Here is a 14,349-nt window from a genome sequence, read left to right on the forward strand (position 1 = left end):
AAGAGCCAATAAAATTCCCCGCATTTACCGCGGTCACGTTTCCAGGTTGTTGTTCGTACGCATAGGTAGTGTGCGTTAAACATATTTTCTATTTATTGCGATTATTTATTAATTTATTAATAACCATGATAGTGTTAACGAACGAGGGCAATCCAAATGCGTTAAAATTAATTATCGCAGCTAAATTGGTCCAGCAAAATATAACCGTGAAGAGAGCACTTTCTAATGGTATGAACTTAACCTATTTTATTTGAAAATTTAAATTATTAGTATTTTTTTAATAAGTTATTTTCAATTATATTTTCATAAATACGTTTTATTTAAATCCATGACGTTATATACTTTATCAGAGAATATATCCTGAGGTACGAAAAATGATGTAACATTTAAATGAAATGAAATGATGTAACATTTACAATGACATTAAAATTTTAATAACTATGTAATTATTTGATTATTAATTTGAAATATATAATTGGTATTTAGAATCACCTTTAGGTAGGCTTCCTGTTCTTGAATTGCCAACTGGATCAAAAATATTTAGTATAAGTGCAGGAATGCAGCTTTTAGCCGCTCCCTCAGAAGAGGATGAAGTAATAATTAATAAGTGGCTAGAATGGGACGTTTCTCAGTTACAGGTAAATTTATATACATGTCTATATAAGTGTATGGATATGTATGTACAAAAGTATATTTATATTTTTAGCCTGCGATAATATATTATGGAACTACAGGAATATATAAAATAGATTCCACATCTTGTTTATGGTCTCTATTAAGTGAAGTAAATAATGCATTAAAAGAAAAAATGTACTTAATTAAGGTATTTTATTGTTATGATGAATATATATTTTGTTTCTTTTTTGTTGCAATAAAAAAAAATATTCGAATCTTATAGGATAAAAATGATATATCGTTAGCAGACGCTTCTATCTGGGTATCCATATGGTCTACAATAATAGTTACCAATATTGGGAACGAAATACTTAAAGAATATATATATCTTAGTGATTGGTTGAAAAATATAGAATTACTGCCAATTATTCAGGTATAAAGAGAGTATATGAAGAATAAGAAAGAAAAAATATTATTTTATTTACTTTTCAGAATCTTATTACTTTTATGATATATTTTTAGGACTCTTTGAAAGTATTTTCATTGGAAAGAGGATTAAAAGCAATTACCAGTATTCAAGCAGGATCTTGGTTTCCAGTTAACTCAACAAAATCCTGCAAATCAACGACTAATGAAGTAGGTTAAAATTACAGTACATATATAAACAAATGTCAATACTGTGTCTTTTATATTTTAATTTTAATGTAACAATTATCAAAGAGTTCAATAAAATATTTAATTTTTAGCTTAATTTAGTTAAAGATAAAGAAGTTGAAATAGTTAGTCAAGAAGAAATGGATAAAGCAATGATTAATTGGAATTCATGTAATTGTCCAAATGTGAAAGAGCCATCGTATCCTGTGTAAATATTCATATTTAATTTTATATTTGTATATCCATTTGAAGTAAATGAAACTAATTGTACTTTTTTTTTTTTTTTTTTTTATAGTCTACCAAAAAAAGGAGAAAGGAACATCTTAATTACATCGGCGCTTCCTTATGTAAATAATGTACCTCACTTAGGCAATATTGTTGGTTGTGTTCTTTCTGCTGATATATTTGCTAGGTATGTATATATTAATGAATGTTTATTGTATTTATTACAAAATGTTTTTTTATATGAATTTTATACTTTTTTCTAGGTATTGTCGACAAAGAAATTACAATACATTATATATTAGGTAAGTATATTTTAATATGTTTGTATTTTTATTATTTCCTTTTTTTTATATAATGTAGTATATGATGTTTAAAAAAAGTATGTATTATTAGTGGTACTGACGAATATGGCACTGCTACCGAGGCTAAAGCATTAGAAGAAAAAACAACACCTCAAGAAATATGTGACAAGTTCTTTAGTATCCATAATGATATATATCGCTGGTTTGGTATTGGATTTGATTATTTTGGACGTACAACGACAGTTGAACAAACAGAGTACGGTCAATGAAAATTTATGTTTGATTATTTAGATCTATGCATTTCTTTAATATACATACTCGTAATTATATGTTCATTATTAGAGAATAATTATAAAGTGTAATTATGTTTTTAGAATCGTTCAGTCCTTTTTCTTAAAAATAAAATCGCAAGGATATGTATTGACAGACACGGTCGATCAACTTCTTTGTGAATTCTGTGATCGATTTTTAGCTGACAGATTTGTGGAAGGAATTTGTCCTAGATGTAAATATGAAGATGCTCGTGGTGATCAATGCGATGGTTGTGGTCATTTAGTAAATGCAACTGAGTTGATAAATCCTCGATGTAAGATGTGTAGCAATAGACCTATCATTAAGAAATCAAAACAGTTCTTTTTAGATTTGCCTAAAGTAAGATAAATTATGTTTCATTCGGTATATTAAATTTTTTATATTTTTGTTCCCCGATTGAATATTAAATATTTTCAATTCGTTTTTCCAGTTGGAAGAAAAACTAAAGGTATGGTCTGCAAAAGTAGAAAAAGGATGGTCGGCTGTAGCTCGAGGAGTCACAAAACCGTGGTTACGTGATGGTCTTAAGCCACGTTGTATAACTCGAGATTTAAAATGGGGTATACCTGTCCCGGTGAAGGGATTTGAAAACAAAGTTTTTTACGTTTGGTTTGATGCTCCTTTCGGCTATATCAGTATTACAAAAAGATATACCAAAGAGTATGAACAATGGTGGAAACCTAATGGCACCGAAGTTAGTTTGTGTCAATTTATGGCGAAAGATAATGTACCATTCCATACTATAATGTTCCCTGCCTATTTATTAGCAACTAATGAAGACTATACATTATTGAAACATTTGATGGCTATTGGTACGTGTATAATCGATGAATTATGTTTTTATACATTCTTCATCTTTATGTTACTATATTCGAAAATATTTAAAATTGTACAAATCTTCTCATATTAGAATACCTGAATTACGAGGATACTAAATTCTCAAAGTCCAGAGGTATTGGAGTGTTTGGGACTGATGCTAGAGAAACAGGCATTCCGGCTGACGTGTGGAGATTTTATCTCGCTTACATTAGACCAGAAAATCAGGATTCGAATTTCAATTGGGCGGATTTAGCAACAAAAAATAATAACGAATTATTAAATAATCTTGGAAACTTTATTAATAGGTTTGTTACTCTAGAAAACGTCTCTGATAAAATATGATATTGTTATTTTATCATTAACAGTTAACAATTATATTCTATCAGGGCTCTTGTGTTTACGGAAAAATTCTTTGAGTCTAAAGTACCACCGATGGAACCCCAAGAAGATGATTTGACATTATTGGCATTGGCTCAACGTGAATTGACATCCTACTTAAATGCACTTGAACAAGCTAAATTAAGAGATGGTATAAAATACGTGTTAGCGATTTCGAAACATGGCAATCAATATATGCAATCGCAACAACCGTGGGTTAAAGTAAAGGGTACAGATGACGATAAGTAAGAAATATTTGTATATTTTTATTGGCATTAAATCATTAAGTTCATTAACAAAGGATTCATATTCATGTGTATTTTAATATATTACTAACAGGAAGAAAGCTGGGACAATAATTGGGATTTGTTGTAATTTAACATGTCTTTTATCAGCTCTATTAGCACCTTATATGCCTAATACTTCTCGTGAAATAAGAGGGCAATTAGGGTTGGACAAAACGCGTTACGGATATATTCCAGACATTATTATGAACATGTTACCTTCTGGACATAAAATTGGTAAAGTATCCCCGCTTTTTACAAAAATAGAAGATCAATTGATTGAAGAATTAAGGAAAAAATATGCCGGAAAACAAGAAACTAATGGTGCTCAATCGATAACGAATGATGTCATTGAAAGTGTAGAATCTTCAGAAGCTGCAGCCCAATGGGTAAATTTGATATATAATTTTTTATTTAAAACAGAATTAATATATTATATTTAATTATATTTATTTTATTTCTTAAGGGTCAACTAGTCAAAAAGTTAATACATAATCATAATGAAAGTGTTCAGCATTCTCATGTAGACATTTTTGATGAACCGCAAAATAAACTAGCTGATCTCAAACAAGATACAAATAACAAGATGCACTTCTTACTTTTGGCAGATAGAGCATTATCTGCCAGAAGTAAGAAAGCCGAACCATTACATACTCCCGAGCAAAATGGAGATACTGGTACAGACGTAACTTCTTTAGAAGCAGCTATTACAAAACAAGTATGTTCTAATATTTTATCGTATTAAGTATTGATTGAATTTTTTTTTTTTCTTTTTGTAATATCTTCAATTTTGTCTAATTATTTATCAAAATTTAGGGCAATCTAGTGCGCGAATTAAAAGCGAAAGAAGAAAGGAGCGTATGGCAACCACAGGTAGAAATTTTATTAAAATTAAAAAATCAATTAGCCAGTTTGACTGGTGCAAAAATTCCAGATAAGAAATCCAAGAAAAAAAAGTAATTGAAATCGCAATATAAAGCGCTTTATTTATAATAATCGATAAAACTTGACTTGCATTTTCTCTTATCATGTGAGTATAACTATAAAGGTATTAAATATTTTTTTCTTATCATATGAGCATAATCATAATGGTATTAAATATTTTATATACTTTTTTTTTAAAGTATAACAATTTTTACGATAAAGATTTTATTAAATCGTATTTATTTGAAATGATATATCAAATATCCGACGTCATTTAAGGAATTACCTTTTAAAATAAATAAATTATTAATAATTGTCTAATATTAACATTGAATTGAATTCGTAATAAAAAATTAAAGAATAACATGATGCAAGAACAAATATAAATAAGAAATCATTATTCTAGTAAATTATTTTTGGTTAGTATACAGTAATTATTAATTTCATTTAACATTATACACAAGTTAATATTTTATATTCGAGGTAAAGGAAATATATTTGTGTGTTTATAGACATATAAATACCCATATTTGCGTATTAATAAGTGTACTGTCAAATGTACTATTAATATTAATAAAAATGTACTATTATATATACTTAATAACATACATGCATATATATATATATATATATATATATATATATGTGTGTATACATATATAATTCTTTCTTTGTACTAGGAATAAATTACCTCCAAGTACTACAAGAGACAAACTTTTTATGCATTTTTTTTATACTTATTTGAAAATGAATCTTATAATATTTGTAGTTATGATATTTATAGAGAGACGAAGATTTTTATTTTACACGATTGCAATGAAATACTTTATTAATAAAATTTTGATAATTATAAATATTATAATATCTCTTTTTTCTAATATTGCAAATTGTTTAATTTGCGAAAAAAAAATATTATCAGAGATCTTACATTAAAGTAACGATGACACTGAAATAATTGGTCTTTTTAATTTTATTTTTGAAGAGTACTATTACATCAATATTTTTTCTCTATCAAATTTTTTTCATCAATTTTAATTTGTACTTCTTAATTATACTGAATTGCTTAGTTTTTATCATTCGGAATATAATATTTTCTATTAAACAAATAATAATAGATATTGTTATTCCGCATATCAAAAGAATTATTATTGGAGCAGCTTCGTATATAGTTACGCTTTCTACGGAATTTCCGTCATTTTGACAGTAGGGCTTTTGAGCAAAGGTCCTTTTTAATTCTCGTTTGAGAAGACCCGTACTAAAGATTTTCATGAGTCTAAATTAAAAAAATAAAATGATATAATTTTTTTTTGCATCATAAAAAATTTTATAGTAGTACAAAAAATGAAAAACAACAACAAGATTTATTCCTACCCTATCTTTCCTACTTCGTGATAATGACCCTTACGATTCGTATAAAGAGCTACTGTGGTCGGTCGAAGCCAATGAATTTCTGTTAGTTGACATATCATCTTTTGGTCGAAATAATTATTTATGTAGTAGTATGCATGTTCAGGAATACTATGATAAGCAAAACCACCATGCATCATTTTTATTACTCCTTTCTCCACGCTCATGATTTTCTTTTGTTGTGGTATTCGCAACCAATAATTTTTAAAGTATATCATTTCCGGATTATGATCCTAATAATTATTAGACAATTAAACATTTTTTATTATATATATATATATAAAAGCGAAATTACCTGTAATATAATATTCGTAACGACGGTATTCTCCGATCCTAATTTCATTTTGCTAGCTACCAATTTGTATAACGAATCATTTAATTTGTTAAGTGGTATATTTAAACGTGCCGATACTATCGCTGCTGAATAATAATTGTATATTAACAAGCCATAAACACCAATTTGAAACAGAGCAATACGACTGGCAAATTTAAAAGGCGTATTCTGTGCACCTAATTAAAATTTTCGATAAGAAAACATCTAATATTGTTTGACGAATTTATATCGATAATATTACATACCTTGTTGACATATCGCGCCCAAAGTAGTTAACAATGAACTTCCATAATCCTTATTTTCAATTCGATCCAATTTTGTAATAAATGAAAAGACCGAAGAACAGATAATGAAAAAAAAGAAAATCATGTACCAAGAATTCCAAGCTAATGGTCGCAAAATACTACTAAACTGGATCGTTGTTGATGGTAATGTTAGAAACATAAAACATGTACTACAAAATGAATATTCATAGATTAATCAAAAAATATACATTTTTTTAAATAAAATAAATTAGTTATATTTATTTAAATATTTACCGTGCAGGCATAATTTCCATAAGTACTTTAGCAAAATCGAGTCTTCTGTGAATTATAAGAGAGGGTTGATATCCAATGTCTACTGATCCATCGATTAAAGAATCCATCAGAGGTCCGTTAGTATAATCCGTCCATGTAGTGAATGCTTTAGCATGCAGGCTATAAGAAACAATCATTTTTTTTATCAAGAATTAATATATTCAATGTTATAAAATAATAGATGATTGATAAAAACACAGATTTTACCTGAAATTAAATATGTTGGTTAAAAGTTGTACTAACGTAAAACCGATTTTCGGCCAATCTTCCAAATTAACATTATCGTGATCTTCCAAATATTCTAATAAAGAAGCATTTTCAGGTTTTTGTTCTAACTGGAAAATTAATTTTTCTTTTGTCAATTGATAGATAGATGATCAAATAAAAAGATCACTTTATTTTATATTTACTTACAGCACCGGCTACAATAACTTTCAATTTATGAAAGTTCCATCTTCTTAAAATCTTTGTTTCTAATAAAAATACCTTTAATCCAATAGCTTCATTCCATATTGCGTATCTGGTTATATTCAGTATACCACCACGTTCTTTATTAGGATTATATATATCATATAATTCGTAATAATCATAATTCGGTACGGAAACAACAAAATCGGTGATAACACTAAAGGCAGTATCATTCAATTTACGTAAACAATAGCTTATATTTGGTGCCAATACGAACCAGTTGTATGCATAATCGTACATACGATAGTCAGAACTCTAAATTTAATTATATTTCATTAAATTATTATTAATAAATCTGCATTATTACGTAAAACATCTTTTTCAGTAATTCTTGTACACTCTCAAAACATTTTTTCATTGGATCTCGGAGGAAAGTTAGCGTTAATAAATATAAAAACTTAATTTATATTAAAAATGAAATTTATTGAAACTTTACTCCGAGTTTGAAAGTAACGAGATTTGTCATACTTTGTCAAAAATCACTGTAGCATTTTGATCCTGGCAACGTAAATCTACGAAAACACCTAATTTCCAATAGTTAACGTTTAAGAATCGAAGAAAATTGAATTCTGCGGATGGCCCTTTTATTGATACCGAAATTCCTACATCGTTTAACATCTTGATCATCTGAAAATCATCTATATAGATCGAACGATCGATCAATTAATTATAATTAAATAATAATTGTTCAAGAATTTAACGAAATTAAAGGAAAGTATGACTATGAGTTGTAAGTTTTTACTTACTAGTAATATTCCCGCAGGAAAATCCAACGACAGCAGGTATCCTTTTATAAATGAAATAATCACGAATAATTTCATTATTTTGTGCAAAAACGAGAAAAACTAATTGAAAATGAAGAAAGCTTTTCGTATACATTATTATTATTTTTTCTTTAGGAACATGTGTATACTAGTACAGCCCGAACGATAAACTACACTTTTCATAGATTCTTCTTCGTGGACTAGGTCTATAGTCTGTTTTCTATTTTGCATGTGACATTCTGACAGCTTCGTACACGATTGCAATCGAATAAGAGAAATGGCTTATTATTTAAAATACTAGCAGTTAATGGAATTCACATAGATAGAAAGATTTAAGTTATGTCTACGATATTGATTTATTTTCATTTCGATTATCTTCTATTTCTTTTTTTCGATTACACAACAATAGTAAAAGATAGATATTAATTATTTATTTAATATTAATTTTTTATTTCTCCATTAGTACAACAAGCAAGATATTATGGATAATATCTTTGATATTGAAGCAAATGTGCAAATTATATTTGTTTAAGTGATAATAAAATCAAATATTTTATCAAATTAAATACTAATTAATTGAAGCTCGTTAGCGTTGTCCGTTTGATTGCTACTCTGTTTCGATAAGCGAAAATTTTCGTTTTGTTGTGTGAATTTTCTGTAATTTCGATATAAAAATCATAAAATTTGTAAAAAAATGTGTACGATATGAAAAAGAAAAAAAGAACAACTTACTGCGTGAATCGATGGTAATAAATATTTTCTGTCAAGCAAATAACACTTGACATAAGGATACCTAACGTAAGTAGAATAAAAGCTGAAGCTGTTTCATAAATAGTAATACTTCTCGTTGACAAAGCGTCTTGTTGACATTGAGGTTTTTTCGAGGACCAATATTTAATTTGTCGATTTCGCAACCCGCTACTTTGCATTTTGATAAGACTTAAAAATAAAATAATATAATTATATTCGGACGGGTTGTGAACTCTATTGTAAGAGGAACAATAGAATTTACAAGATACTTTACCCTACTCTCGCTATTTCTAAGAATTGAGCATTGTGACTAGAATACATTCCCATGACCGATTCTTTGAAGAGATGAATTTCCGTCAGCTGACATATCTGACTTGAATCAAACATCTTTTCGATGTAAGGATAAGCTGTATTGGGATCTGTGTGATAAGCAAGAATACCTTGGCCAACTTGTCTGATACCTTCTTCTATAGGTAAATATCTTTTTGATAGAGGCAACGGATCCCAACGTTTCTTTCTAAAATAATCTGATTCCCAATTCCATTTCTAGAAGACAAATAAATGTTAATGAATATTAATTTTATCGTTCGACAACAAATATAACAATAATTCATAAGTACTTTCAATAGATAATTCAAATATGGTACAGCTTCTGCTGCAATACGCATATGTGTATCGGCAAGTACTGCAACAGAATCTTCTATTTTGTCAAATGGTTCACTCAAACGAGCCGATACGATACTACAGGAATAATAATTGTACATCATCCAGCTAAAAAGTAATATCTGTACCACGGCTATACGACCTGCTAAATTTTTTGGAAAGAGATATGCTCCTAATAAAGAAATTAATTCGATTTATTAACAATTATTACAAATTTTTTTTTCTTATTTCTCACAAATCGAAAGATTAAAGTGTACCTTGTTGACTCATGATACCAATAGTTAGAACGATAGCTCCGAAACCCTCTTCGCTTTTTACCTTTTCACGTTTCAATATCAATCCGACTATGATCATCGAAATGATCATGAAAACTACGTAAGTGTCCCAAATGCCTGCTGTAAAAGGTTTCAGAAACAAATCCAATTTGATTTTGTTCGTTGGAGTAGAAAGTAACATAAAACATGGTCTGAAAAAAATATAATTAAACGTGACACGATATCGGATATCGAGTGATATTCGATTAAAAAAAAAAAAATTGTTTTGCTAACCGAACTGGCCAAGCTGCACCGATCAAACTAGCAAATTCTAATCTTTCTGACACCATAACTCTTGGATTGCTGGCAATGTCGATATAATTGTCTTTGAGAAGTTCAAACATTCGGCCGTGTATACTATTTCGATCCCAATAATATATTTCTCCGGCATGTACGCTATTTAAAAAAATAAAAAATGATCCATTACATGTGTTAATAATTTGATAATAATTAAATTTAAAAGTAAAATCGTAATTACCTAAAATTAAACAGATCTCCAGTGTGTGATATCATGGAGTATACAAATTTGTGCATACTTTCTAAAGATCTAGTATTGATATCTTTCATGTAATCGATTAATCGCATATTTTTAGGTCTGTATTGAATCTACAAAAAAGAAATATATATATATATATATAATTTATAAAAATCGAATAAAATAAAATAAAAAAATAAAATACTTACTACACCAGCTATTTTTAATCTCAAACCATTCAAATCTCCTCTTCTAATCAATTTTGGTTCCATTAAATAAATAGTCAAATTTCCATTAGGATTCCATGTGCCGTATTTAATTACATTTAGTAAACCACCCCGATATTTGCAATGATTAAATACGTCATACATTTCATAACCATTTTGATTAGGTATAGCAACAACTACATCGGTGGCCATGCTGTAAGCTGTGTCGTTCAAAATCGATATGCTTTGATTTAGATTTGATCCTAATATTAACCAGCTGTAGAGATAGCCGTACATGCGATGTTCCGAACTCTGATCAATAAAATTGATTTTACATTTACTTGTCAAAATGAAACACGTTTAATCATTTACTTATTACCCTTATCTTACTTCGGAAAAAATGTATTCGAGATTTTCATTATGACAACGTAAATCCACGAAAACACCTACTGCCCAATGATCGCTATTCAATATCAAACGTACATCTGGATTCGAAAAAGGATCTTTTATAATCGCGAATACTCCTGCATGATTTAGCTTTCTCAAAAGATTAAAATTGCCTGTCGAAAAAAATTAAATGTTTAATAATAAATGTGGTTAAAAGTGTGTGTTTTAAGATGATGTTCTCTTAAATGCCGCACTCGTAACATCACCGCACGAAAATCCAACGATATTCTTGACATTTTTAAACGCAAAATAATCACTAATAAAATCATTGTCCTCGGCGTAAGAATGTAGAACGACATATAACAAAATGAGTACTCTAATACTCATCTTTTTCTAATTTCTTTATTCAATTGTTACACGATCGAACGTCGTTGTCATTATGAGTATTACCTTTTCCATTGTGGGGATATATTTATATGTAGATCATAAACTCTTTATAGATTTTCCAAAAAAAAGAAACGTTTATTTATTTATTCATTCATAGAACTAGAAGATTATTAATAATTCTAATATTTCTAAATATTTAATACTTCCCCAGTTACGTCGATCTATAATTCTTAATAATTAAGGAACATTTCTATTACTCGTATCAACCCATGTGTCTTCTATTGATATCTATTATCAACGATCTGTAAATTTGTAAGAAATGTAAGATATAAGAAATTTTTTTCCTTTAGATTTTTTGTTTTTTTTTTTTTTTCTTTTATCGAAAATAGTTATTACTCAACCTTTTGGAGTAAAGCCAAAAAATGATATTTTCGATGGCACATACACTCAACGATAAAACCATGCCAACGACGAGGAACAACAAAACAGGGGCGGCTTCTTGAATCGATATAGCTTCGGCTATAAGCATATTTGCCGGACAACGAGGCTTTCTAGCAGACCAACGTTTCAATTCACGATCTCGTAAACCAATATTGTTCATTTTCGTAAATCTAAAAATAATTTTTTGTACAAGCTCGTGCAATTATCTCAAAAAAATTCAAACAATATGTTTACCCAATTCTTAGCATTTCGGTAAAGGGACCATTTTTCCTAGTCCAAAGCCCTAAAGTCGTTCGAAAGAGATGAACTTCCATCAATTCGCACATCATAGAAGTTTCAAAAGTTTTTTCGATATATGGATAAGCTGATTCTGTTAACGTGTGATAAGCAAAACCACCCTGAGCAACATGATTTAATCCTTCCTCTATTGGCAAGTATCTCATTGATTGAGGAAGCTTCAGCCAACGATTTTGATAAAAATATTTTACATCTATATGTGGTTCCTATAATATGTATGCACGTGAAAGGTAGTAATAAAACAGGGTTGATCAAAAGTTTCTAAATAGTTTTAAAAATCAATTATTCTTATTTAAAGCTTCTTGAGCTAATTTTTTATTTTTTTTTTTCAGACTGTAAAACTGCAAACTTAGAAACTTTTGTCTCAACTTTTACTTACATCAATATTTATAATAGCCGATTTTGAAATCATTTACCTGTAATAATGAATTAATATATTCAGTAGGTTCTATTGCGATCTTAAAATTGCTATCTGCTAAGCTAATTAATGAATCATTCATTTTATTTCCCATATTTCTTAAACGATTCGATACCATACTAGCTGAGTAATAATTGAAGATTAACAAACTGAAGAACATTATGTGTAAAAACGCTATACGACCTGCAATTCCGTAAGGTACTACAGCTGAAGCTGTTATGAAAAAAAAAAGAAAAAGAAAAAAGAATCTATATATTATCAATATTAATGTAATATATAAATTTTTATTCAATTATGTCATTCGAATATCGAACCTTGTTGCGATATAGCTCCGACGGAAGAAAGTATCGAGATTCCACAGAGTCCGATGAAATCATGAAAACCTTCTTTTCTTAAGACGCTCAATAAAATAAAAGCTGTAAGAGCTGTTATAAGTAGCATAGCGTACCATACATTTATAGATAATGGTCGTATGAATTGCGTAAGTTGTAAATTTGTCGATGAAATCATGCGAAATAAGAAACATGTCCTATGAGAAAGAAGAATTATTAAAAAAAAAGGAAAAAAGATATATATATATATATATATATATATATATATATAAAAATAATTATCTATATATCGTAAATATGTGTGTAAACTATATACCGTATCGGCCAAACTGGAGCGATGATGTCACCATAATTTAATTTCTCAGTGATCATCATGCTTGGATTTATATAAATATCGATTATACCTTCTTCGAATGCTACGAACATTGGACCACGATTACTGCCATGTTTTTCCCAAGTATCTATTTTCGTAATATTAATTCTAAGACGAAACAAAGTCATATATTTAAAAAAATGTCTATATTGAAATATAAAGAAAAATCTATGTAATATGTTTACGTGAAGTTGTAAAGCTCAGCGATGTTAATCAAAATCGCGTACATAAATTTCGAATGACTATCTTTCGATTTGTTGTTGTAATCCAATAAATATTTATCGATCGACATATTCGATAATTTGTGATCGAACTGTGAAAAAATATTTTTATGTAACTTGCTATTTATATTTGTGAGAGGATATTTTATAAAATTCAATTAACTCACGTGCACGCCAACATTGAGTTTCATTCCTTGGAGATTCGCTCTTCTATTGAATTTGTGTTTGATCAGTGTAACATACAAACCAGTTTCTTTGTGCCAAGTACCAAATAATATCGTTTTCAAAGATCCACCATGATCTTTAGATAAATTATAAACATCGTATAAAACGTAACCATGAGTCGATGGTTCAGCTATAATTACATCAGTAGCGATATTGAAATTACTATCGTCGATGATCTTCAAGCTCTCTTTTAAATTATGACCTATAATCAACCACTTGTGTGCTTCGTCATACATATGATATTTTGATGCCTAAATGAATATTAATAAATACATAAGATAAATGGGAAACGTAGATAATTTTGTCTAACGAACGTAGTAATCTCAAATTAGCTTACTTTCGAGATAAGCTTGCTAACATTTTGATTTTCACATCTCAGATCCAAAAAGATACCTAAATAATGATTATTGGTGTACAAAAATTTCGTCAAAATCTCATCAGATTTTATCAAGTATTCGTTTTTTAATATTGCAACGAAAGTGTGTATATCGTTGAACGATCTCAACAATTTGATATTATCTGTTTCGAAGAAAAAAGAATAACGATAAAGAATGAAAATAATTTTCACACGATTTTCACTCACTCGTCACGTTGTAACAAGAAAATCCGACTACGTTAGCGATTTTTCTATGTTCGAAGTAATCCCGAATGAAATCATTTTCGTTATTACAAGAGATTAAAATTATTATATTGAACACAATGAAGAATTTAAGGTAGAACCGATACATGGTAGGACGCAACTGCATTCTCTTGTTTCCAAGATATCGATGAACTCAATACTTTTGCTTCTTCATTT

At 28.7% G+C, this 14,349-nt stretch overlaps 4 protein-coding genes across 7 annotated transcripts; 1 reads left to right on the forward strand and 3 right to left on the reverse strand.

Annotated features, from left to right (window-relative positions):
* The first annotated feature begins 16 nt into the window (after nt 1–16).
* On the forward strand, nt 17–5,465 carry LOC122631961 (methionine--tRNA ligase, cytoplasmic). The gene is made up of 16 exons (XM_043818245.1): nt 17–228; nt 487–638; nt 707–823; nt 899–1,048; nt 1,138–1,251; nt 1,362–1,477; nt 1,565–1,681; nt 1,758–1,796; nt 1,888–2,052; nt 2,171–2,447; nt 2,539–2,920; nt 3,019–3,232; nt 3,314–3,550; nt 3,645–3,978; nt 4,056–4,307; nt 4,406–5,465. The coding sequence occupies exons 1-16, from the start codon at nt 126–128 to the stop codon at nt 4,547–4,549; spliced, it is 2,913 nt and encodes a 970-aa protein (XP_043674180.1). The 5' UTR covers nt 17–125; the 3' UTR covers nt 4,550–5,465.
* On the reverse strand, nt 5,452–8,462 carry LOC122632009 (ionotropic receptor 75a-like). Of its 3 annotated transcripts, none has more exons than XM_043818386.1 (9): nt 8,047–8,462; nt 7,769–7,938; nt 7,247–7,555; nt 7,040–7,167; nt 6,794–6,952; nt 6,500–6,708; nt 6,216–6,337; nt 5,885–6,153; nt 5,452–5,786 (listed from the first exon to the last, which is right to left on the reverse strand). In XM_043818386.1, exons 1-9 carry the CDS (start codon nt 8,177–8,179, stop codon nt 5,525–5,527), a joined length of 1,761 nt encoding a protein of 586 aa, XP_043674321.1. In that variant the 5' UTR covers nt 8,180–8,462; the 3' UTR covers nt 5,452–5,524. The 3 variants fall into 3 exon arrangements, with proteins under 3 accessions (XP_043674321.1, XP_043674312.1, XP_043674302.1); XM_043818377.1 differs by having other exon boundaries at nt 6,216–6,340; XM_043818367.1 differs by having other exon boundaries at nt 6,216–6,430.
* An 18-nt stretch (nt 8,463–8,480) lies between these two features.
* Nucleotides 8,481–11,246, reverse strand: LOC122633521 (ionotropic receptor 75a-like). Its single transcript, XM_043821488.1, has 10 exons — nt 11,114–11,246; nt 10,863–11,032; nt 10,476–10,784; nt 10,270–10,397; nt 10,026–10,187; nt 9,735–9,943; nt 9,435–9,649; nt 9,089–9,360; nt 8,797–9,003; nt 8,481–8,719 (listed from the first exon to the last, which is right to left on the reverse strand). Exons 1-10 carry the CDS (start codon nt 11,244–11,246, stop codon nt 8,626–8,628), a joined length of 1,899 nt encoding a protein of 632 aa, XP_043677423.1. The 3' UTR covers nt 8,481–8,625.
* On the reverse strand, nt 10,924–14,333 carry LOC122632002. 2 transcript variants are annotated; one of them, XM_043818355.1, is made up of 11 exons: nt 14,137–14,333; nt 13,891–14,072; nt 13,496–13,804; nt 13,293–13,420; nt 13,051–13,215; nt 12,717–12,931; nt 12,401–12,615; nt 11,922–12,190; nt 11,692–11,857; nt 11,310–11,548; nt 10,924–11,032 (listed from the first exon to the last, which is right to left on the reverse strand). In XM_043818355.1, the coding sequence occupies exons 1-10, from the start codon at nt 14,297–14,299 to the stop codon at nt 11,525–11,527; spliced, it is 1,836 nt and encodes a 611-aa protein (XP_043674290.1). In that variant the 5' UTR covers nt 14,300–14,333; the 3' UTR covers nt 10,924–11,032; nt 11,310–11,524. The 2 variants fall into 2 exon arrangements, with proteins under 2 accessions (XP_043674290.1, XP_043674281.1); XM_043818346.1 differs by having other exon boundaries at nt 11,648–11,857.
* Between the last annotated feature and the right edge of the window lie 16 nt (nt 14,334–14,349).

This window comes from Vespula pensylvanica, chromosome 1, assembly GCF_014466175.1.
Source record: "Vespula pensylvanica isolate Volc-1 chromosome 1, ASM1446617v1, whole genome shotgun sequence".
NCBI classification, from domain to species: domain Eukaryota; kingdom Metazoa; phylum Arthropoda; class Insecta; order Hymenoptera; family Vespidae; genus Vespula; species Vespula pensylvanica.

What these genes read in the sequence shown, in the direction of transcription:
- LOC122633521 (XM_043821488.1), bottom strand. Translation starts at nt 11,246, where the DNA reads ATGAGTATTAGAGTACTCATTTTGTTATATGTCGTTCTACATTCTTAC. An exon ending in GGTGCAGCTTGGCCAGTTCG is followed by an intron (nt 9,944 to 10,025) that starts GTTAGCAAAACA and finishes TATTTTTTTCAG; the next exon opens with ACCATGTTTTATGTTACTTT. An exon ending in TGGTATCATGAGTCAACAAG is followed by an intron (nt 9,650 to 9,734) that starts GTACACTTTAAT and finishes TTTCTTTATTAG; the next exon opens with GAGCATATCTCTTTCCAAAA.
- LOC122632002 (XM_043818346.1), bottom strand. Translation starts at nt 14,299, where the DNA reads ATGCAGTTGCGTCCTACCATGTATCGGTTCTACCTTAAATTCTTCATT. An exon ending in ACCGAAATGCTAAGAATTGG is followed by an intron (nt 11,858 to 11,921) that starts GTAAACATATTG and finishes AATTATTTTTAG; the next exon opens with ATTTACGAAAATGAACAATA. An exon ending in TTTTGGCTTTACTCCAAAAG is followed by an intron (nt 11,549 to 11,647) that starts GTTGAGTAATAA and finishes ACAAATTTACAG; the next exon opens with ATCGTTGATAATAGATATCA.
- LOC122632009 (XM_043818367.1), bottom strand. Translation starts at nt 8,179, where the DNA reads ATGTATACGAAAAGCTTTCTTCATTTTCAATTAGTTTTTCTCGTTTTT. An exon ending in AAGTTATTGTAGCCGGTGCT is followed by an intron (nt 7,168 to 7,246) that starts GTAAGTAAATAT and finishes TTAATTTTCCAG; the next exon opens with TTAGAACAAAAACCTGAAAA. An exon ending in CACGAAGTAGGAAAGATAGG is followed by an intron (nt 5,787 to 5,884) that starts GTAGGAATAAAT and finishes TTTTTAATTTAG; the next exon opens with ACTCATGAAAATCTTTAGTA.
- LOC122631961 (XM_043818245.1), top strand. Translation starts at nt 126, where the DNA reads ATGATAGTGTTAACGAACGAGGGCAATCCAAATGCGTTAAAATTAATT. An exon ending in GAAGAGAGCACTTTCTAATG is followed by an intron (nt 229 to 486) that starts GTATGAACTTAA and finishes ATTGGTATTTAG; the next exon opens with AATCACCTTTAGGTAGGCTT. An exon ending in TACAATACATTATATATTAG is followed by an intron (nt 1,797 to 1,887) that starts GTAAGTATATTT and finishes ATGTATTATTAG; the next exon opens with TGGTACTGACGAATATGGCA.